This window comes from Tetrao urogallus (genome assembly GCF_951394365.1).
Source record: "Tetrao urogallus genome assembly, chromosome: 1".
Classification (NCBI taxonomy): Eukaryota; Metazoa; Chordata; class Aves; order Galliformes; family Phasianidae; genus Tetrao; species Tetrao urogallus.
Window position 1 is genome coordinate 57345578 of NC_136813.1, and position 24610 is coordinate 57370187.

The following is a 24610-nucleotide window of genomic DNA, read 5'->3' on the forward strand; positions in this document are numbered from 1 at the left end:
TTTGGAAAGGCAAATGTGTCACTTATGATTAATCTACCAATGAAACAAGGTTACATTCTGAAGTTAGTGTGCCAGCTACATTTCCTGACATTTAATTTGTTTAGTACTTCAGCAGCTGAAAAGACCCATAACTCCGGTACAACCCAGACTTGCTGTCCTGAGCCCACTCGCACATCCATAGCAGGCAGAGCTGCAGGGCTGGAATGACTCCATGGACACCACTGGTCTCAGAAGCCATAGACCCTCCAGAGCAATTTCCTCAGGCAAACCGCTGTGAACCTACACATCTAGAGTCTTCGAGCTGCACAGAGCTCTTGCAGTCTGGAAATGTCAACTGGTTTGTAGAAATCCTGCCGAGGACTCTGTGCCTAAGCCTACACTAGTAAATGTTATGTGAGAGGAATTGCTTCTCAAGCCAAAGAAGTGCTTGGAAGAACTCTGGTTCAAAGGGGCCAAACTTCACCTGAGACCCTTCTAATTATCCTTACATTTACAGCAGAAAACTGGGAACTCTAGTTTCTCAGTAGCTCAACTATGGTCACAAAGACATTTGCTTGATGGATTGTTATTAAGGCTGTAGCCATCTTGTTTCCATGCTAGCATCAACTGAATTTTCTTAGAAATCATAGGTATTAGAGAGACAAAAACTGGAAAGCTCAGCAGCTGCTGACTGAAGCAAATACAATTATTTAGCAATGACTCAGAATCCATGATGAAAAAACTGTGAATGTGGCCAGTCTGAAACTCACTCACAGGAACAACCCAGAGAAATTTATTTACTCCTGAAGCAGCATCAAATCAGAATTTAAAAGGCTGAAATTCTAAGTTTGGTTCAGAATTACTTTATAACCATCCAAATCATAGGACTCAAAAGGATAACCACTCTTCACAGTTTGTATTATACAAAAGACCAGACAAAAATGGTCTACTGATTTTCCCCAATCTTCAAAATATCTGAAATTCCACTACATCACCTTGAGAGTCCCATGACTGTTCACAGTTAACTTCTACCCCTTAGAGAGGCTCCTGGTCAGAGGAGTGTAGCCTAGTGATTGTGGCAGCAGAGAAAGAGCTAACTATCCAGTTCCGCCACAATCTTCCTTTGTGAACATAGGAAGCCATTTCAAAAATAATTTACCCCTCTGTAAGGTTAGCTATTGAAAAGATGCATTCCTGGTCTGAGTTAGTCACCTAATTCTCACAACAGGCTGCAAAGACAAGTACTTCCACCAGTGGCTTGCTGTGAGCATTCTAGACACTCTTCTTAAAATGAGAAGAGATTGCCCTCTGGAGGCACTCTTCTCTGCTGACCATAGCTGGACTCAGAAGAGAAGTTTTTAGTAGCTCCGAGGGTTCTCACCTTTAGGTCTACTTACCTGACCAACTGACTCATCTGCAGAGTGGGGACTAAGAGAACTTCCTTATTTCTCTTGCCTGTATTTTTCAGATGCATTGCCTATCTAAGCACTTAGAATGAAAAAGCACCTTCAGGTTTGGTATTACCATCTGTCATTCCTGACCAATCAGTTTTATCTTGTCTAAGGCTGTTTAAAAAAACAAAACAAACAAACCAACAAACAAACAAAACAAACGAACAAAAAAAGCACCACAAAATCTGCAGGTATTTTTATATCCAGAATGTTTCCTGATTTTGTTAGTTTATTCTCTAGTGCTGACACCATGGAAGTAACAGGGATGAGCAAACCACACCTGTTGGTGGCAGCCCAAATTTGCCATAGACAAATGTGAAGGTGTGATGATAAGCTTACTTGTTGTTTTTTTTCCCATTGCTTTAAACCTAATTTTAAATTAGTTAAAGTGTTAAAAATTTCTTCACTTACGGTTTAGGTACTTTCTATATTTTAACTTTGTTAAAAACAAAGCAAAACAAAATTGATAATAAACTGTGATGTACAGGAAAAAATAAAAACTGAATCAACAACACTATGATCAAAACACAGAATGGTTCATCTTTAAGATATCAGATATCTTTAAGATATCAGTTTCTAATGTGAATGGAAGCTTGTGTTCCTGTGTAGACAAGATAATTTAATGTCCTGTTAAACTTAACGCTTTCATGATCTCAAAAATAGCAAAAAGAATTTACTATTTGTCATACTTACTGTATCACAGAAAATGGTAATAAAAGTATGAATTTATGATGCAGGCTTGCATAGATAAATTTGAGTTATGTGCAAACACTGGGGCTTGCTTCTGGGGAAATGCAATCTTGAGAGTCTTTGAAACCTTCCCTTACCAGAGAATTCTGCAACCAATGCAGCCCTAGTTCAGTCAGGTGAATGAACAATTGAGTTAAATACCAGGCTTCATCTCACTGACAGATCATATATTTTGCCCCACATAAATAACACAGAGAATATTTGCAAGGCATCAGAGAGGATCCTGAGGGACGCAGTAAGCTATCTTGCTAACAAAAAACTTAAGTCAGGTAGAATATACTTCAACAAAACATCCACTGGTGAATTAGCTGTGCAGACTCTCTTAAGAGACAACAGAAGACATGATTTGGGATATCCTGTTGTAATTTTGATGCTTAAAATAGGTCAGATAAATTGAGTACTGTAAGACCGTTTCTTTCCACTGAGTACAAAGACAGCATACACTCCCGACTCTAGCAAAGACATCTAATGTTAGACTGTGTACTCCTTTCCTAGGCAAGTCAAGAAGCTGATAAAAAGTAAGATGTCATGGCCTAGCCATAGCTAACCATGCACTAATGGATCCAAAAGAAAATACAAACCAAATAATTTAAAGGATTACACTGAATCAGCACATCTTCACCACCACGCAAACACCAATGCAGTGTGCATTAGGAAATGCAAGACCTCTTTGATTGTGCCCTCCTTCCATTTACAAGTTACCACCAGGGAGCTTTCCTCAGCTCCATCCTTTCAACAGGAAATCAGTGTGTGATTTCCTCACCTTTGTCCTTAACACCCTTCTGTTCCCAATCTGTCATTTTTACACATCTAAATAGAAAAAAGACCTTAAGGCTAAACAGGCTGGCACTGTGAGCATGCACTGCCAGGCTGGCACCCTCTGGTGTTTCAGAAGCTGTTCTCTGACCTCTTCTCTTTCACTTCTCATTGATGCTTTTTATCTGATCATTTTCTCCCTCACTTCCCTAAGTGCACAGCTGACAAGACTCAGCAGGCTGTTTTTTTCACCTGAGACAGAGTATTCCTGAGTTCAGGTTATGGCACAGTAACTCTCAGTAATGCTCTCAGGCTCAGCGCGCTAATTGATTTACATGCAGTGTGAACAAACAGGCTGTGGGGCTGTACTCCCAGTTCTGTATGCACACCAAATCTTTAAGCGCTGGAATAAACACCACACACTTGATTTCAATAGCACATCAATGTAATAGAAGATACTAATGGAAAGAACACTGCAAGTGCAAAGGGCACAAAAACAAGCAGCTCCAAATCAACAGCTTACATAAACCACATAGATGTCCTTGAACTGAAGCCTCAGAACTACTTTGTTTTATTTCTTTAGTATATGCTATTCTTTCTGTAAGGTCTTTCAAAATGACAAAGTCAGAGACACCTACCAACTGCAGTCTAATGTCCGCTGTCAGAGGATAACTTTTAATAACAGGTCTCAAATCCTTCCTGAAAGCAACTCCTTCTCTCCATGTCATTGTCTTGCTTCAAAAACAAAACCACATATGGCAGACACTGAAGCTGCCTCATAGCAATTCTGAGTAAGGCAGTTTTAAGTGTTAAATATCCAAACACAGCTTACGCACAAAAAAAGTTGGTCCTGACAGTGCCATTCATTGTATTGCAGTTTGCTCTTCTCTTTCTTGCATTTATTACAATGTATTCTGTTCGCCAAGTTAAAATAGCATGATTCAGTAAGATCTATTCAAAAGGTAGCTAATAAAAGAAGGCAATCCAAATTAATCTGGATCATGCTAAAAGAAATGCAAAAATTGTCACCACAGAGGAATAAAAACAGGTTGCATTGCCACGCTGAATTCTCTTTTCTTCCTTACTAAAATTCTTTTCTTTCTTTGACAGTCAGTAACAGCTTGATGTATTGTTATGTCTGTGAAATATGTGAAAGAGATGGACTTTGTTTGCAATACTTGTCACTATATGCTCATAACTCAAGCTCTTCAGTTTTGTTTGTTCGGATTTGAGAAGGATCGGGAGAGTGGGTTAGGCATGGTTTGTATTTGAAAAATCTATCAAGTAAGAGCTGAAATATCTAGAGGACCTATTTACTGCAGAAAGAGGGTAAATACAGGATGCCTGGAAATTTCTCAAGTGATAGAAATCTCGTAAAGACAGTCACCGGTAAAGAATAGGATGGAATTTTGATTCAAGTTATGTATGTACAAAGGATACACACTTGTTCCAGTTCTCTGTTATATCCCTTTTTTTTTTTTTTTTTCCTTAATTAAAGGAAGAACCTAATTATTTTTGAAATATGAGTACAAGGGAAATTCCAGCTAATTAGAAAAGGTGAAATAGACTATTTTCGTTTCCAAGAAAAGAAAAGAAAAGTTATTCAGCCAAATATCTGTACAATACACATAACACACGCAAAAAGCTTGTTATCCAGCATGATTAACATATTAACATCTAAATCAGGTATTCAAAATTTTGGCCAGAATAAATCCATGAATGGAATGAAGAGAAAGATAAGTTTATAAAGAACAGATTAGAGTAGACAAAATAGATGGCATTTGTGGCTTTTTTTTTTTTAATAGAAGTATAAAAGGGCTGTAAGTTTCACCTCTATGTGAAAGAACCATTTTTGGATTGAGTCTGCTTCATGCATACTTACAGAGATAATCCAAATTGGTGTGGACATGAAAATACATGCATGAAGTGCAATTTGCCTGACAGGTATGAAACGATGAAGAAGTATACATGGCAATACACCAAAACTCTACAGTAGCTGCCTACTGCACGAGTACAACAGTGTATAACAACCTATAAAGCAACCCAGGACCAAATCGCTAGATGTGAAGACCAACTACAACTAAGAAAGACATTAAAATTTAAGTTATTCTGGAAAAAAATGTGAGCAGTTTTATTTTCTCTGGGTTAACCTGACAGACATTTGTAGGCAGAAAGAAATCTGGAAAGCAATAGTGCTACTAGTGACCTTACAGCAAACTGCCCAGTTACAATAGTTTAATTATGGAGTTTTTAATAATGCCACCAGATACCAGAAACTTTTCAAGTGATGAGATATTCTGATTTCCTCCTTCAATGATTAAAATTTCATTCCTTACATAATGGCGGACAACCATGTATAACATACCTATGGAAAAGGGAAAATGTACTCAGGTGACATAAATGGTATGTAACTGAGAAAAAACAGCAACATTAAGGACCAGGAAACAGAAATGGAAATGACTCAGAAAATCTGCAGGGCAACATTTTATGGTGACCTACATGTGGGTCAGCCATTTGTCTCACTGCTGAGTTTGGCTCAGCACAGACTTTTGACGGAGGATCTGGGCCACGAAATTCAATGAATCAGAGTAACCTTGTGCAGGAAAAATCCATCTGGAATATTTTAATTTAGACTAAATAATATATAAAATTAAAATCTCATATAAAAAAACTACTTTGTGAGGGGTGACAGACAAATGACTTACAAGGATTTTTTTAATTTCCTAAATGTTATGGGTTTTTTTGCATTAGGTTTTGTCATCCTCAATCTTTTCTAGATGTCCAAATATAACTTTCTGGAGAGAAGAAATAATGAAGATATATGTCTTAATCCTAGAATATTTATTCATGTACTTCACGTAATTAAGCAAGGGTTTCCTCATCTCAGACAGCAGAATAATAAACAGACTGTTCAGCTCTTGAGATTAGTGGATTCGGCTATGCAAATGAAAAGCGAATTCACAACACCTGCTAAAGATTTGCATTACAATACTTCCGCATCATCTTACTTAAAGCTGACATTCCCATTCAATCTAGATAAAACAATGTAAAAAATGTATCTATTTAAAGAAGTAGCAAAAACTGTCACTGAATCAGAAATCGAACAGACTATCATTCTTGTAACGCAAACACTTTCAATTCTATACATGTTTACATTTACCTCTAGATATAAAAGCCTTCTCCACAGCTAACTTCCTTTTCATGCTTTGGCACTCCTTAGAAACACACACAGAGCAGGAAAATGCTTCCCTGTATGTACAACATACTGACTACAGAACAAACTTAATGTTATCAGACTCCTAATTTGATTCTGTATAACAGAGATGAAACAATAGTGGTGTAGTGAATCCTGTGTCCCTTCTCCACAGACACTGCCATGTGAAAACAGGGCACCAATAACAAAAGTTCTGCAAAACTCAAACATCTAAAATCGTAGAAAATCAAAAGCTATGCTCTTTCAAAAAAAATAAAAATAAAAATAAAAAATACAGAGATCAGAGCAAAGGAATTTCTGGGAGCTGGAGTCTAAACATGACTGAATAGACAGGTAAATTTCTGCTGTTTCCTACCTCAGAGGAAAAACCTGCCCTGTGAGTCTGAACAACACCTGGCTGCTCATGCTATAAGGAAACATAAGATGACTTTTTTTAAGATCACAACCCCACAAGGCAAGGCCTTTGGTGATTACCATAGTTTTGCACACATGTCTTCCAGGAAATTCATGGCTGGGCCTCACCAGCAGGCCAGTGTTAGGCAGGTTAGGACAGAAAGTCATTCTTCAAAGAGCACAGGACAAGGCCATGACTGCTGACAGACAGATCTGAACAGTCATGGATGTGATATTACAAGAGAGGACAAATTAAGAAAGGACTTTAAAACGGTCTTCCGAAAAGGACGTGCTTGGGTCTGGCTCGTCTCAATTTTTGAAAGACTGAAAACCTGCAAATAGGTTGTGTAAAGCAAAATGAATCATGGCACAGACTTTTAAGGAAAAATACACAAGGCCTTTTCAGAAAGGTGATGAGACTGTGAGCTGCAATGCTGCAGCCAAACTAGGCTTGCACAGTTTCCCATTTGGTCTCCTGTTACCAGAGGGACTGCTTCTTCCTTGGCTCTCTGGTTGCCAAGAAAGCAATTCCAAGTCTATGTGGAAGAACACAGATAGAAACAGAATGCAAAATCAGAGTTAAGAGAAAGAGGAATAAAACTGATGTTCCATCTCAACAATTCTTTATTTCTTCTTTGCTTATTTTTTTCTCTTTTGTGCAATCAAATAACAGAAACACACTAAGTCCTTCTGAGATGGGTAACTCAGAAGAGGTAAATCAAGATTGTGAGGAGGGTTTTGGGGACCTGCTTAAACCATACAGGCAGAACAGTTACTCTGAAAGATCATCACTACCTATATGTCTTCTGTGAGAGTTTCCGTTGTGCCCTCTGAACACCAGGAAAAGAAGTATCACTCTGGGTAATGGGGATTCTTCTGGCTCACAATGGGTAACAATTAGACAAATTGTACTGCTGAAAAATCAGCATTTTCCAAGACATCTGAAGGTTGCTCCCTTGGGCTGTTGTATCAGTACTAGAACAGATTCTGCTCTCATTTTACTGTTGAGTGCAGCAGGGATAGTTCTGTAATCGATGATATTAAATAAATGCAACACCGGCCTAAGAAAAACAAAAACAAAAACAAACCCACAAACATCCACTGACTGATCTACATATCCCTTGCACTGGATTTTTTTTTGCTTTCAGATGTCTCCAGTATTAACCACCTACTATTATTCTGTCTGACTATGAAGTCTAGCTTCAGGAGGTCTCATTACAGATTCTTGTGCTGAAGATTAAATTCTAAAGAATATCAGGATGCAGTTAAGGAGAAAAAGGGTGCCATGAATATCTGAGTTGAGTGGAAAGAATTTAACAGCTGCAGAACCACAGAAAGAAAAAACAGCAGGAGGGTCACCGTGGCTTCTGACTGTGGGGCAGTTGGACTGCATTTATACAAGTTTGATGAGCACACAGACCAGTCAAAAGCAACTAATTATATTTTTCTAGGGACCAAAAGCACACAGTTATATTTAATTAATCAATGAATGCACAGAAGTGATTTTAAAGCTATACAGCAAAATTAACTTACCCGTGTGACAATTTGCACCATAATTAGATAATTCAAAGTTCCTGCACAGTGCTATTAGCATAAACTAATGTGTTCACAGTTACTTGCTTAAAATGTTTATTTTAAAGATAGCTGTTTGTGTTAATTTAGTAGAGTTAACATTTTAATAGGTATTTCCTTTAAAGGCTTTCAACATATAAGGATTATTGAAGGGATTAGTGGTTGATAATATTTTCTTTTAACAGGTTTATTTCTGTGGCAGGTATTTAAGTGAAGTACCATATATAAATCCATGTCCATTATCTTTGTCTTTAGAGGCTGTCAGCAAATTGTGTAGTACTCAGGAACTATTTTGACTGAAAGAACAAAGTTCTGGAAACAGTTGACATTATTTTTAACATTAACAATTGATGTTATAACAATTCATGTTATTGTTTTAGGCACAGAGATTTGGGGATCCTCTTGGGATATGGCTCAAGCACCTTCAGTATTCATATTTGCACTCAAATATTATTTTACTTATTTTTATAATCCATTTTTTTAGGTGGAACTTTGTACTGTGGTATTTTAGTATTCTGTGGAAGCATGATTAGAAACAGCAGGAGTTTTTAAATTCACATATGTAAAATACACATAAGTATTATAAGGACAACATGGAGGGTTAATTTATGATTTAATAGATGTTTAGTTAACTCTAAAGGATGAGAAATGTCAAATTCAGGCAGTGGAAGCTGAATGTCAGTCCAGAGGTACCATGAGAGGCATATAATCTGGAAATGAAATAAACATTTAAAAAATCCAAAAACATTTCTTTAAGTTTAAGAAAATGACTGGAACTGCCAGAACAGTTCAGCTACAATTGTGTTTGCTGGTGTCCTTTTATATTTATAGTTGCACAAGAAAATGAATCTAAATAAGAAAAAAAAAAAAAAAAAAAAAAAAGGTGGAAAACACCCCCACCCCTAGCATACACACAGGAATGGAGAGAAAAAAATACCTTAAGATTCTCTTTGAAAAAATGCAAAAAACATGATGTGCTCTATTGCACAAAAAAATAAACTCCATGTAGGAAGTTCCACTAAGATTTATACATTCCAATACAATCTGACATATAAATAAAACTGAAAGATTTTTCAGATTGGACACCACACATTCAGAAGCTACAAACTGTCAGCTGTAAAACTGACCACACCACCTTTACTTCCCTGTATCTGTGTATTTTATTACTGAGTTATACCCCACCACTCAAGGGACCCCTGTTCATGCCGGTCTTGCAGAACTCTAAGTACACGACAAACACAAATAACTCAGCTGACTTCACTGAAATGACACCAGAATTTACATCCAATTACAATTGCTTTACAAAATGAGGGCTGAATTGTAAAGCTTAAAAGATGCCTGGAAAATGCTGAAATTTCTCCTTCCAAATAACAAAGCTAGACACCTCAACAACCATTGAGAAGTCTGATAAATTTTTCTCTTATACTCATTTGTGTACTGTGTCAGTGAGCCCCAGAAACACCAACTGTTTTGTGACTGTGACATGTCGCATGAGGACTGCTGTTTAGCATGTACAATACTGCTTATTCTGCAGCCAGCAGAACTGGTGGTACCATGGTTTAGCTTCAACAGCTGCTTCTGCCTTAACTTCAATATGTTCTCTGTTTTTTTTTGCTGGAGCCCTGTTAAAATTCTTTAATTCTGTACCTTGCTGTAGATCCAGACTGACCCTGTGAATAAACCTAGAATAAATACCAGATAAACCCAAGTTGAACAATTTGAATCATATCCTAGAAGTACTCATTTCACTCTAAGTCTAATCTAATTAGTTGAGTCCCTATATGCACCTGAAGAAACCTAACATTAAGCAATTTATTTTCTGCATTTTCAGTATTAAAGATGAATAGCATAGAAAATGAAGTCAAGCAGCTGCAAAAAAACACCAGTGAATGAGGTAATACATAGTATTCTATTAATGTTTAGTATATGTTTAACATATACAGATACTTAGCTCATTCATAGAATCATAGAAAGACCTTAAAGAACATCAAATCCAACCACAACCTAACCATCCTACCCTAACTCTAACAACCCTCTGCTAAATCATGTCCCTGAGCACCACATCCAAACGGTTTTTAAACACATCCAGGGATGGTGACTCCACCACCTCCCTGGGGAGCCAATTCCAGTGCTTAACAACCCTTTCTGTAAAGAAGTTTTTCTCAATATCCAACGTAACTTATCCTGGAGCAACTTGAGGCCACTTCCTCTCATCCTGTCACTGTCACCAGTGAGAAGAGATCAACCCCACTCTCACTGTAAGCACCTTTCAGATATTTGAGGAGAGCAGTAAGGTCTCCCGTCAGCTTCCTTTTCCCCAGACTGAACAGCCCCAGTTCCTTCATTGTCTCCTCATAGGCCATATTCTCCAAGCCCTTCACCAGCCTTGTTGCCCTTCTTTGGACCTGATCCAGCACCTCAATGTCCTTTCTGTACTGAGGTGCCCAAAATTGAACATAATAGTTGAGGTGAGGCCTCATCAGTGCTGAGTTCAGGGGCAGGATGACTTCCCTGGTCCTGCTCACCACACCATTCCTGACACAAACCAGGATGCCGTTGGCTTTCTTGGCCACCTGTGCACACTGCTGGCTCATATTCAGCCGACTGTCCATCAATACACCATCAGTGCACCATTCAAATTATGAGAGTCAGATACTACTAATATCACACTGTACTATTCAAATGGCCTACAACCTCTAACACAGTCCCAAATATGGAGTCACATCTAGGCAAATCCCTAGCTGATATACACCAACTCCACCTCATGCAGTTTGCCAGGAAGATCATCAGTGGACTCTCAGTTCTGCTCATCTCTTACAGTACAATCAATCTCTTACATCAGCAGGATTTAACAAGAGATTAATAATTTAGCATAATTCTGAGACTGCCATAAATTATTCCAAACTGCACTTCATTATTAGATAGGTGGGCAAAAAAGCACAAAGATGATACACTTAAATGCCCCCACTGAATTGCAGTTAGAAGTACAGTCTATTTGCGGTTAGGTTTGAGGACAAGGAGTACTTAGAAGAAATAAAGTAATAAAATAATACAACAGTAAATAAATAAAATCAAACCTTTCTTTGTAGTGCAATTGGTGTTCGAACTTCACAGAAATATCTTTACGGAAATATTAAGGTTTCAGATTTCTCCATTTCTTTGTGGACATATGTTTTTGAAAGCCCAAGGCCAAAGTTTGACTCTTACACTTAGGACATCAAATTTTCTTGTACTTTTCATCTAGCTATACATGAATAAAATGAGTCTTCTCCAAAAGACCTCCATATTTTTTAACACTTTAATACTTCTGCATAATTATTAAGGCAACTTCTATGTAGAATTTGATAATTACCAGAACTGCCAAAAAGATCACAGCATTAAGCTTTGCTGATGACCTTCATTCTTCACTAGAAATTAGTCATTACCATTTTTATGAATTTATGTTAAAAGCACTCTCAAAATGATGGCTTCAAAACACTTCATTTACTCATCTTTTCTTGCATTTAAAAAGAAAGACAAACAGAAGCGCTCATCCTATTTATTCTATCAATCAGAAATACAGCTTCCACCTCTAGGTCCAAAGCTGCAATCTACACAATACTGATACCTACTTGGTATAAATTGATACAGTGGTACCAACTTACATCTACTTTAATGCAATTCCGCTTTTTAACAGCAGTGGACTATATCTTGTTCTCATTGCAAGCATTTAAGTTACCATGGTGCATACCAATGCATTGCTCTACAACAAAATTGATTGATATTACTGTACAGCAAACAATAAAGCTAAAAAGGCCACTCAGTGTGATGACCTATAAGCAGATTGCAAAGTGGGCATTCTCACTAATGCCCTGCTTAACCTTCTTAACTTGTTCACAAGCCTCTGAAATGATTTGCTGCACTTTTTTTTCAGTTCACAAGTGGTCATGATGTTACACCCTCCAGAGGAAAAAAAGACAGAGAGAAAGAACTGAACACCGCAATGCTTCCAAACAAAGAGAATTCAGATTTGCAAAGATAAGTCCTACAAAAAATCCACAAACATAAACAACACATTGGTGCAATGCTGTATCAGTCAACACTGCAAATTTGATCAAAAGTTTGCAATAGTTATTCCTAATGGCTTTGTGCCATTTGCAGAAGGACAAACGTTGCTAGACAAATGCAATGACATTGCCATGAACTTAAGCTTCCATGTTAAAAAAAGGCTCCTCTTCAGAATAATCTCAGCAAAGTTAGCTGTCTGGATGAGTTAGCAACCATTATGCTCTCTGAAGTCATTCTGGATCTTGTGCTAGTCCACTACTAGAGCATTTTGGTATCAATGAATGCTGCCTTGAATAGAGCTGCAGACTTCAAGATCTGTGGTTAAATATAATCTCTACAACCTTCATACTCAAAATGAGGAAAAACTGTAATTAGAACAGGTTTTAAAAATACTTTTTTCACTCTCACTGCTAATATTACTGTAAGAATCTAATATCATTGTGTTCCATATGTTCTTTCCAAATATTTCCAATTAAGACAGATGTTTTGCCATCTAATTTAAAGTTAAAGAAATTTTAATCTATTTTATTTATTATTTATTTTATTTATATTTATAAATATATATTTTATTTATATATATTTATATATATAAATTTATATATATTTAAATATATATAATTATATATATATTTATATATTTATATATATTTATAAATATATATTTTATTTATATTTATTAATAATCTATTTTTAAAGAAAAAAAATAAAAACAAACAACAAGAATGTTAATACTTATTAACATTCTATTTTCAAAGCATTATATTCTTTAAGATTTTTTTTTAATTGATTCCACATGGATTAATTGTTACAATTTAGATATTCAACATATTCTGTACACAGCAAAAAATAAGAGTTCCCAAATTAATTAATTAATTAATTAAATACATAAATAAATAAAGGAAGAGGAAGAGGAAGAAGGTCTAGTATTATGTCTCCAAACTTTGACATAACTCTGTTTTCCTAGTTAGAATAAGCAACTGTTTATAAGCTACATGACTGCATGTGCATAGGTGCAACTAAAGATTATATTGACTCAATTTGAACCATTTTAATAAAACAACTGGAAAAGGCAAATCATATTATTCTATAGATTGATCTCTTCTGTAAGAGATGTCTTTACATGCAGCCTCTTGGCTCTCCTTGACAGCATGAAATTTTCTGTCTTTTTCCTTGAGCAGCAATTGAAACCAGAACAGGAGTTGCATAATGAAAAAACAATCAAAAAAAAAACAAGACAAAATTGAAAGAGTTAAATCCAGAAAAGACACACTGGAAGCCTGAGAGACAGTTATAAAATTCCAGGAAACACAAAAAAAATGCTGAAATAAAGAAAAGGAACATCAAATTAGCAGACAATTATTCAGGCTTTCTGAACATTTTGGGTTTTTTGGTCATAGAAACTCATCAGTACTCATCAGCTACTAAATCAAAGTTTCAATTTTCCTAGCAGTTCACATAATGTGCAGAGATTTTTGGAGGGTCTAACAGTCCTCAAAGAGTGCTGCGAACAGGCAGGAAAGGCTAACAAAGATGTCTTCATTCAGGACCTGAACAAGACCTTGCAGTCTCCATTGTTAAGCAGGGATCTAGACACAAGACCTATGTGTGACACATGTACCTTGCTTTTAAGGTGGAAGATAGTTCATAAACTGTTCCTTGCCTCAGGAAATTAAAGCACTGGCAAAGCAAAGCACTGAGTATGGCTTAGGAATTTAATGAACCACATTAAAGAGGAAAAAAAGAGGAAAAAACAATTTTATTTTTTAATCTAATTTACAAAACATTAATGGTAGAGACAGTCATAGAGGATGGTACCAAAATAGAAGTGTTCACAATGAATGAAACAGAGAACCTTTGTGCCTCTTTTTTACCTTACTGTGCCTGAACAGCTGCATTCTGCTTCACTGAACAAGAAATATAAGCTCAGTTCATTACCCGGGATGGATCCTTGATCACTATCAGTATTGTTAAAAATTTATATTCCAAATGGCTTTTACATGTCTTCCTCCAGCACCAAGTGAGGTGAATGACACAAAAGTCAGCCAGAATCCATTTTATTAATTGATGCAAAGAGATTAGGTCCTAGATATAAAACTTGTACAGCCAGGCTCTGCCTGTGTCACACGGTTATGAGTCCTCTTATTCTATTCTGTAGTAGAGAACATAATGAATATGCATTTCTTTTGCCACTGCACAGAACAGTAAAAAAAAATAATAATAATTGCTGTGTTCCTACCAGAGTTCCGACTGATTATCCTGGGTGCTATTAACTTCATTTTAAGTAAGACAAGAAAATGCTAAATGCTCAAAAGAAACAGCCACCTGCAGATAGCCATTTTTTTGACTTGGAGAGAGATGGTGCTGAATTGTTCTTTGTCAGTATTTAGTTCTCCCTGTTGACTACATATGGGTGGCACTCACTAGGCTTGACCTACATGGTTAATTTGAAGAAAGAGGACAGGAAAATGCCTCCCACCTCCAATCTCTGAATTACAACCCGTTTTGGTAGTTGTACACAAGTTTGAGAAAACATTAGAGCCCTGAGGAAGTTGCATGAACAGTTCCTACTTCTGTCATTATTTCATTGTTTTCCTTCTTCCAGGAAAAGGATATTTGAGAATATTTTACCTATGCACACAATTTTGGCTGCTAATTGGAAACTGAACTCTTTCCAGTGTTGCTCTTGCTGCTTGCTTTCTTAAAAATAATTTCAAAATCTAGACCCTAGAGATATTAACTCTGATGATAAGAGCAAACTTTGTCAGCAGTTCAAAATGCATTCTATTTAAGGCTTTTTAGTTTAAAGCTAAGGCAAAGACTGATTTTTGACTCTCTACTCGAAGAGCTTTAGAAACTGAGCCAACACTGCAGGCAAATTCAGCAGAAACACTGCAGCTGGAGTTGGCAAATCCTCTAAAATAACATATATCATTTTACAATTAAGTTGGTGCTGCCTGTTTTTACAGTACTTAATAACATCTGACCTTATTAATTCCCATTTTTATTACATATTCATTGACAGTAACTGTCACAGCTTCCACTTAAGAACCAGAATTTCTACAGGATTTCTCTTCTGATCAGCAAACCTTGGTGATTGAGGGGTTCATCTAGCAGCTGTCAAGCTTCACTTTGATAATACCGAAGGAGAAGTCATAAGTCTAAAAAGGACAGCAATAGAAATAATGATTAAGCTTTGTAGCCAAGGAAGAAGTGCTCTTGCAGAATATGACCTTTCCTTAGCTCCTGTCTTTCCTTAGCTATCAGAAGAATTCAAATATGGGACTAGTCATATTAATCCCTAACAAAACATTAATAGAAATTTATTCAAATTCATCCAATTAAGAAAGCAATGGTTCTCTCTGTATAATTGACAGACCACACAGCCTTTTTGATATTCTTCCCCCTTCTCCCCTTCACCACAAAGGCTCCTAATTCAAACATTCTATCTTTCTATTAACTAAAAAAAAAAAAAAAAAAAAAAAAAAAAGGTTTTTAATTTGTCATTAATTAGCTTTTTTAACTCTGACCACATTACCAATAATGAAGACTCTAAACATAAACGGATGAAAACTGCCAGGAGGGTGAGGAAGGGTAGAAATTCACTGTCACTATGGAATTCAGGTTGGGATCTGGGCCACAAATCCTCTTTGACATTATACAGTGCTTTTAGACCCCCATTGATATCCTTTACTTCTCAGGCCAGGTAAACCCAGGAGAACTGTATAGCACATGTAACACTAGAAAAACAAGATTTCCTTGCATCACCAGTACAGTACACTTTGCAGTTGAACAACACAGCTGCAACTCAGCCCTTCATAAGGATTTAATCCTCCAACACATGCTGAAGGTGAAATTCTTATAGTTATGGGGAAACCTCTCACCATCACCAGTCTGGGGACTGCAACCTTTGTTTCTTTGGCTGAAATCATTCTTGGACTAGTAGTTCAAACGGTCATATCTATATTAAGTTAACAGGCCTTGAGTTTTACATACATAGGTCTATTCTCCCTTCCCTTGGGGCCACAAAATCAAACTGCTTGTTAAAATCCCTCAAATGTGAAGGAAGTTCTCTCCTATAAAAGAGAAAACGTCCATGAAAATCAAGAGCCCTTACTTGTATTTAGTATTTCCAGACAAGCACTGAACACACATGATAGAATAAAGGAAAAAATATTTAGATTTCAACTTCTTAGGAAGGATTCAAGATAATATTATGGTACAGGCAAATTTCATTATACTGAGGTGCATCAATAATTGAATTAAGAGAGGCAAGTTGCTTATTTTCATTATTTCCCTCTGTGTTATTCTGTATTCCTCTGCAAGGAGGGTAATTCTTTTGCCCCTTGAGGCAAGCCAAGGGGAGAGTAAATGTCTTCAGAGAGGATGAACACATCTCTGAGATATGTGAGAATAGCCCTGAGAAGCAGGACTTGGTTGATAGAAAAGCAACTTGAGCTGGCAAATGAGCACTTGCAGAAGAAAAAGTAGCATGAATTCTAAGTGTCACAGCAGTGTGAGGGAGGTGACTCTTCCCCTTTGCTTTGCTCTTGAGACCCCCCATTTGCAGTACAAGAAGGACATAGAGTTGTCAAGAGTAGGTCCAAGAGGGCCATGAGGATGATTAGAGGGCTGGACAATCTCTTCTGTGCAAACAGACTGAGAGAGCTGGGGTTGTTCAGCCTGGAGTAAAGAAGGCTCTAGGAAGATGTCATGTGGCCTTCCAGTACTTAAAGTAAGCTTAAGGGAAAACTGAAGAGGAACTCTTTATCAGGGCAAAAAAGAGGTCCCATGACAGAGGAGAAGAAGTAGGATGTTTTTAAGGTCCTTTCCAACTCAAGTCATTATATGACTCTATGTGCACTAAGTTTCATAACATATATTCTTTGCATAAGTCGGTGCTTTCCAATTGTTGAAGTATTAGAGAGCATAAGTGAGCCAAAACAAAACAAAACAAAAAACTGAAACAGGCATGAGGAAAGAGTTTGTCTTCACCCAGAAACTGTGACCTAAGTCTCTCATTCATTCTACCTTAATTTAAAATGTCAATTATAACAATAATAAAAACTGAGTTTTCCACTAATTTCTGACAATAATAAAAATGAAGTTCTGGTATGAGCATCTTTCACTCATAAACATGCAGAAGCAAATCCTAACACATAAAATACAAACACTAAACCAGTGACAGCTATACTGATAAACTGAAAAAAGGAAACTATTTCTCCTGTTAATTGGGACTTTGGGACAATATGCAATTTTATAAATCACGTAAGTAGTATAAATTATAAAAATGAAACTATTGCATGAAATTGTCTTTTTCACATTGAATACATTTTTTATGACATTTATAAATGCATTTCCATGAAGTTCATCATTCCTGCCCTTAAAAGTAACAATCCTATATGCTTTGCTAGCAGATATGATTTTTCTGTGAAATCTGAAAGACCCATCAATAAAACAACACTGCAAGCACTACCAGAACATGACAGAAGGCTTTGTACTGTTGGTAAGAAAAAGCTTTTATAAAACTTAATTTACCTTGACAAGAAGTCTGTGAAAGAGAAACGAAAGGGATATCCGTATCGTATGATTTTGACCATGTCTAGGACACCAATATACTGCAGTTGAGCAGACACATAAAAATTGTCAAAAGTATCCGGCAACTTGGAGTTGTTAGGCTTTATACAATGAATAGAATGTGGCGTGCAGTTCTGTAGCTTCCCAATAATATCTGTGAGTGATTTCTGTGGGAAAAAATAAACAAACAACACAGAAGAGGTATCGATCATTACTGTGCAGGAAAGGCAACTGCACAAAACATATGCTCTTGTAGCTTTTTAAAATAAGTTATGTCACAGCCATGTAAGTGGCTTACTCATGAATATGATTTTTTCTGCCACTGTAATCTGTACAGACTAATTCTGCCTTTTTTGGTTGTTGTTATTGATGTTGTTTTGGTTTGTGTTTTTGTTTGCTTGTTTGTTTTTTGTTTGTTTTAATATTTCTGTCCAGAAAATGTTTACTAACCCTGAGTTGTACTGCCACAGTGGATGGGCCCCCTCGTTCCAGTTTCTGAAGAAATGAGGATGTCCCCTTCTTTTTCAACAGCTGTGGGAAAGAAAAGCACACAACGGCATCTTTAACTCAAGATGGGCACTAACAATTTGCTTTCATTATTACAAAACTTGATAACAAAGGCAAACATTTACATAAAGAGTATGCCATTTACAATGATTTGGTTTTCAGAAACTATTGGGAAAGAGGATAAAAATCTGCCAGAGGAGGTATGACTAACAATAAAATTCTGATTTCAGAAGCAGCTGCATACCACTGTAAAGATAATATTCCTTTTCTGAATAATTGAGCAAAGCCATACGGCTTGGAATTCTACTGTTGAAGCAGGACTTGTGCAGGTAACATCCCATACAGTCTGTATGTCTACAATTCTGTAACTCTGAAAAGTTTCCTTGTGTCTTTGGCAGATGCTTAAGTGGCTAAATGCAAGCATGAGTAATTAGAAAATGTTGAAGGCAAATCAATAATATGAATATTTTAAAAAAGCTCTCTTCTTTTCCTGTATGAGTGAATGCAGTTTAACTTTTGTTAAAGTAATTTTCACCTATGTTTGCCATAAGTTATCAGTAACTGTATATTATGCTAGAACTAATGTTATCCTTCCCATACATCAGAACTGGAAATAGAGAATGAATTTATTTTATACTGTTCTACTTCCTATCTTTGAGGGAAAAAAAGGAAATAAAAAACCTAAAATATATCCCATTATCTTTTTTGTTAAAGTTTTTACAGAAAGACTGGGAAACTACTTCATTCTACAATTTGGCCAAGATCTTAGATTCAAATGTCTGTATCAAGGCTTTTAACTTTTCTTTTTATTGCCTTTCTTGAGTCCACTTATACCATAAAACTCACTTTCAATCAGGTCAGCACATTCTGGCCCACTCCTGCAATTTTCCTATTGCTTTAAAGAAGGGTCTATTTCCACAGTTTGGCCTTCCACAGCCAATTTCCATTAAAAATATTGCAGCGTTAGCAATTCTCTATTCACTTTGCTAGATTCTGGAGATCTTTATTATTTCAAATCTTACTTAATAGGATGCAGTAAGATTTTAAAGGCAGAACAGAAAAGTGAGCTATTTGCTACAGGGTTTTTTTCGTAAAAAAAACCAAAAACAACAACAACAAAAAAAACACTAGCCTTACTATGGTATTTCTTAGTTAATGTTTACAAAATGTTTTAAGAACATAACTAAAAATTACCCCTGTGCTCACCCATTTCTCCCAACAAATTAAGTCACTAGCCCTAGACCATTAACCGAGTTAGTGGAAGAGCCAGGAAAATAGCTCTGGATGCTAAATTTTTTGCCAGCTGTCCTGTTTTGCATACACTTCCCATGGGAAAGAGACATTTTGTTCAGTATGAGAGACAGAAAAGAAAGGAAGCAAAGCAAGAACCAAAAATGAATTTAATTCAATCTCCTTGGACATCTCTAGGTATGGCTAAAGAGCAAGACTACATCACCACAGCTGTACTTCTCTGTACTCTTGAATATACAGCTTTAAGGTGGAAAATATTATACCTCTAATCTACAGAAATAATGTATACGTAAAAAGCTCCTCAATCTCTGTTAAGAAGCCAAAGCCTTCTAAAAATCTCTCTTTACAAGCACAATATTTAAAAGCTTTAACCAGAAGGCATAACAAAAGTTTTGCAACAGTCAAGCTCTTCAACAGTCAATGAAGCAAAGTGATTATAAAGAAGAGCAGTGAAAAGTCAGTGATGATAAGGGCCTTTTGATAGCGACGTAGATTCACGTGACTCAGCTAACACTATGTGAACTGTGAAGCCCACTGGCTCTTCCAAAGGAAGTGAGAGGAAAGCAGCACCATACATTAAGAAAAGATTACAGAGAAACTAGGGAGCAAGAGATGACGTCAGCAAAAGAGAGTTGTGAGACTATTAATGAAAATATTTTTTATTTTATGTGAAAAGGAAATACAGCCTTCATGCATCACAGAGACTTGAGAACCCTATTCCTACAAGTCCTTCTGTGCTCCAGAATTATGACCAGCTTTTGGTCTATCAGCTTTCATGTCTATTTTGGGATGGATTCACTGTTCTGTTGGATCCTGCTACAAGAAGAGTGTTGAGTTCAGAGAGGTAGCCCTCTCTTACCTCTGACAACATGTTCCAAAACAATGAAAAAGTCACCCGTCAAATCTGAGAGGTCTAACAGTAGGTAAATACATGGCCATCTGCAGAGAAATCTGTGATTATATAACCTAACAAATTGCTAGGATGGCAGATGAGAAGCTGAAAGGACAAGGAAATCATAACAAACTCCTATGTGACCTCTGGACCTAGATGTGACCTTCTCTTCCCTAGATATTAAGGAGTCTAGAATACTCACACACAGCAGCATGAAAACCTACCATTTTATATTTTACCATTTTATAACACACATTATGGAATGTACTATATGTATCTGTCTCAGATTTCAGCTATAAAAGGAATAACATCCTCTGGTTGACAATTCTTGTCTTAATGTCCCTCTTCCATTTACTTCCTCTCTTTTTTTTTCTTTTTTCTTTTCTTTTTTTCCTTTGTTGCCTTTTCCCTCAGGACAAAATCCAATAAAAATACTGTAGTTACGATTTTCCAAAATGTAGTCATTTCAATTCTAAGCTAATGAAAAAATGCCTGTTACATTGCATTTTCAATTACAATAAGAATAACAGCAACAAAACAATAACATCATTTTTAGCTTATCACAGTGGATTTTCAAGGCTATGCAGGTGAAGGGAAGAAATTATGTGAGACAGGACAGTTATAGATGTGGACTTGATCCACAAAAGAAATTAAGCACTTACCTACTTCCAGCTCCTTCATCAGGTGTCTATTCCAAAAAAGCAGTAGTGTTGGCACTGGAACTGCTTAGATATATTATGCCCTGCTTCAGTCATCCAGGACTGCATACTACCTAGCCTAAATTTGGCCAATTTAGTATCTACAAACTAAGTTGTGTACTGTCTTACTTGTATAGTTCATCTCAAAGCCCACCTTCAGGACACCAAGCAATCCTTGCCTCTGTGGGCAGATGAAGGATGAAGGTCTCAACCACCTTCCATCTAACACCCAATAGTTTAAACCATTCTCACTGAATCTGGAAGATTTGACTTAATTTACTGTGTTTCCCAAAGGAATTTGAATACTTTATCTCACTCTCAAGAGAGTAACTCCTGGTTAAAAGCTATTTTGGACTGGTGAAAAGCCTCAGTTTCAGAGGTCCCAGCTGCATGGTGTTTCTCTCAGCTTCATTAGGTTTCTAACTTGGACATGCCTTTCATGCTTCCTTCCATGTATGGGACTAGGATCTTTTTCAAAAGCTTAGGAAACTTCCTTTAGGAAGCTGTTACTATGGCAGAAAGGCACCTAAATGCACCTTGTGATGCCTCAGCTGTTTGCTAAATATATTCTCAAACCAACACCATTCACTTCAACTTCTGTTTTCCACTGAGATTACTGACAAGAACAGTAGACAAGAATTACAGTACTGTCAGCAGTAAGGCTATGAGGAAACTCCCATCGCTATTTTGTGGAAGTGCTTGCATAAAGCCCTCTAAAAGACACATGAGAGCAAGCTCCTTAATCCCATGGTAGAATCAACTTTGTGCAGCTGTAAACCAAAAATAAAGTTGCACAATTGAAGAAGCCTGGCAAGGCAGCTGGTGCATCGAGGAAACTACTTACTTTGTTTCTAGAAGGAGGAATTCCAAAGCTTTATCAAGAATGGACTCTGCAAACCATGTGATTTCTCCTCAAAAGAGAGATGTCGCATGTGACATTAACAACTACATTTTTAGTACCCTACCAAAGTTTAGTTTCTTTGTTATTCTTTTTAAATTTTGCAGCTGACTTAACTAGCAGAAAAAGAGGCAAGTTCAGAAATGTACACGTTTGATTTGTAGAAACATGCAAGTTTGATCTGTTTTCGAATCCTCTGAAATATTTATACGCAAGTAACTATATAAACTAACAGTTTACAGAGTTCATCTTCGTACAAAACCACAGAAGAATCATAAATTCCTACCTTGCTGAGCTCCACGTATTTCTTTGTTTCTCCACCTGCACAGGCTACTGATGTTTTTTTATTCAGCAGTGCTGCTTTACATCCTTTGAACTTAAGGGAATGATATGGAGGAACAAGTGATCCAGTCTGTGTCAGTTTGGACTGGAACAATTGATTGATGACTACATTTTCGCTGGCTAGAAAAAAAGAACAAATTAATGCATGAAAATAAAATACACTTGAAAAACCATACACATAAAGGAAGGAAAAATATGCATCCAGTAACAGACAATTAAAAAAATAAATGTAAAATGAATGGACATCCCAAAAACTATTATTTTATGCACTGACAGTTACCAAAAAACATTCAGTATCTGGGAATGTTAGTCATCAGTAACATTCTTTTTAAACCTATTTAGGTTCTATTCTGAACAAAACAGGACAGAAAACAAAACCTCCTAGGCTATGATCTGTCCAAACTTAATTACTTATGTTATAATCACATTTGACTTTTGTTCCATTACTGACTACTAATATATCTATCTATTAAAGCAATGTAAGAGATACATGATGCGCTATTTATCTAACAAGTAGCATTTAAAAATGATCAAGGCACTTGGCAGCAGTCAATTCTGGACAACCATTGCACTAAAGAAAAACAATTATGTAAAAGATAACATTGAAATAGATTAAAAAAAAAAAAAGGCCTGATGAAGGACAGAACTATAGCAAGCTAAGTTCATGTTTCTTTGCATCAAAATATTAAAAAAATAATAATGCCATACATATTTTTGATGCAGTATGATAATTAGCACAGAACAAATTACTTTCAAGATATGTTTTTAAACTGAAACTGTGAATCTTAGGACAGATCGAATGTTTCATAATAATTCCAGATAATCAATAAGTGGAATAAAGGTCATTAAAAATGCCATTAAGTTTAGCATAACATGTAGAAATCTTCAGTTTACTATTTAATAGCTGAGTAAAGATATATTTACTAGATGTTTACATATAATAGATTTACTTCTTCTTTTCTGTGGGGATTATTATTGCTGACTTAACACCAGTAATAAAGTTATGAGAAAGATACTAAAGCAGATACTTGAATAAATTTCAGCACTATTGGTGGACATAGTCCATTTCTTAAATATGAACAAATGTAATACGTAGCATTAGGAAAGACATTAAAATTTTGCCCTTCAAATCAAAACAGATAAAACCTGCGTTAATAGTATCTCTTGGTTCAGCTACAGGACATATAAGTCCCACCTTCGAACATATATATGAAAATGACTTCGATGTTGTTAGTGTATTTAAAGGTTTTTAGCTGAGTAAGGAAACTAAATTCAATGAAAAACAAAAGAAGAAAGCATTTAAGTTATACATCTATATAACTTATGCGATTGACACAAAAGGAAAAACGTCATTGACAATCAATAGTTTCAAGTTCCAAAAGCCTAAGTCACTTAAAAAAGAAGGAATGTAGCCCTTAAGTCACTTAGATCCTTTTAAATACTCTGCTTTCAGAATTTATCCATTAATTATATTTATTATTATTTGACTTGTTAATTATATATACTCACTCGCTGCAAATCAAATATTTTATATGCAATCCAATTCTCAATTCCTCCCTTTTAACAGCTGCATAGATTATTAAACAAAATAGCAAAGATGATGCAAAAAGAAATGGTTTGAGAGAATGGAAGAATGCTCTCTTGTAGAATACGCTAGAAATTGATGATAAAACTTCTTGTGCTATTTGGTAGATAATCATATAAATTCCAACAGTGAGAACAGGAACTATAATCAATAGGATTATATTCAAGATTAATTATTTCCTTTCTTTTCTAATCCTTCATGTATACTATTTGCCTTTGAAAAACATCAATTATTTTACCAGAGAGCTTAGTTTCACAGTAAAATTGCTAAAAAACAATATACTCTAACAGCACGGCTGATTTGAAAGACAAATCTTTCTTCCAAAAGATCTCAATTTCTATTGAAAGAAATACAAATATGTAAGATATTAAGGGAAGACTGCACTAGTTGGAACAAAGACAAATAGCATCTCAGGGTGTATTGACATTTCCCTAAGGAAAATGTTGTTTTTCTTCGCTGAAAAAGTAAATGAATTAGGTTTTTAATTATCCAATTATGAATCATTAATTAATAAATGGAGATGCATTATTAGGCATAATTATACAGTATGCACATGGAAAGGTATTTAATTATGTATTTCAATGAACATTTGTATCTATTCACCGGAAAACAAGAATGCCCAGATGATGCTGCTTCTAAAAACGATACTCAAGCAGTGAAGATAAGGATGACTTTTTTTTTTATTGGAAATAAAAATATGT

General features: G+C 36.0%; 1 protein-coding gene across 1 annotated transcript in view; it reads right to left on the bottom strand.

The window, feature by feature from the left end:
* The window catches only part of MYO16 (myosin XVI), a gene marked incomplete at both ends in the record, with an annotated part of 283559 nt that overhangs the window by 59913 nt on the left and 199036 nt on the right, over nucleotides 1-24610 (bottom strand). The window contains 3 exon segments of the mRNA XM_079549224.1: nucleotides 17698-17903; nucleotides 18187-18267; nucleotides 22269-22444. Of these exon segments, the coding sequence (XP_079405350.1) occupies nucleotides 17698-17903; nucleotides 18187-18267; nucleotides 22269-22444 (463 nt within the window).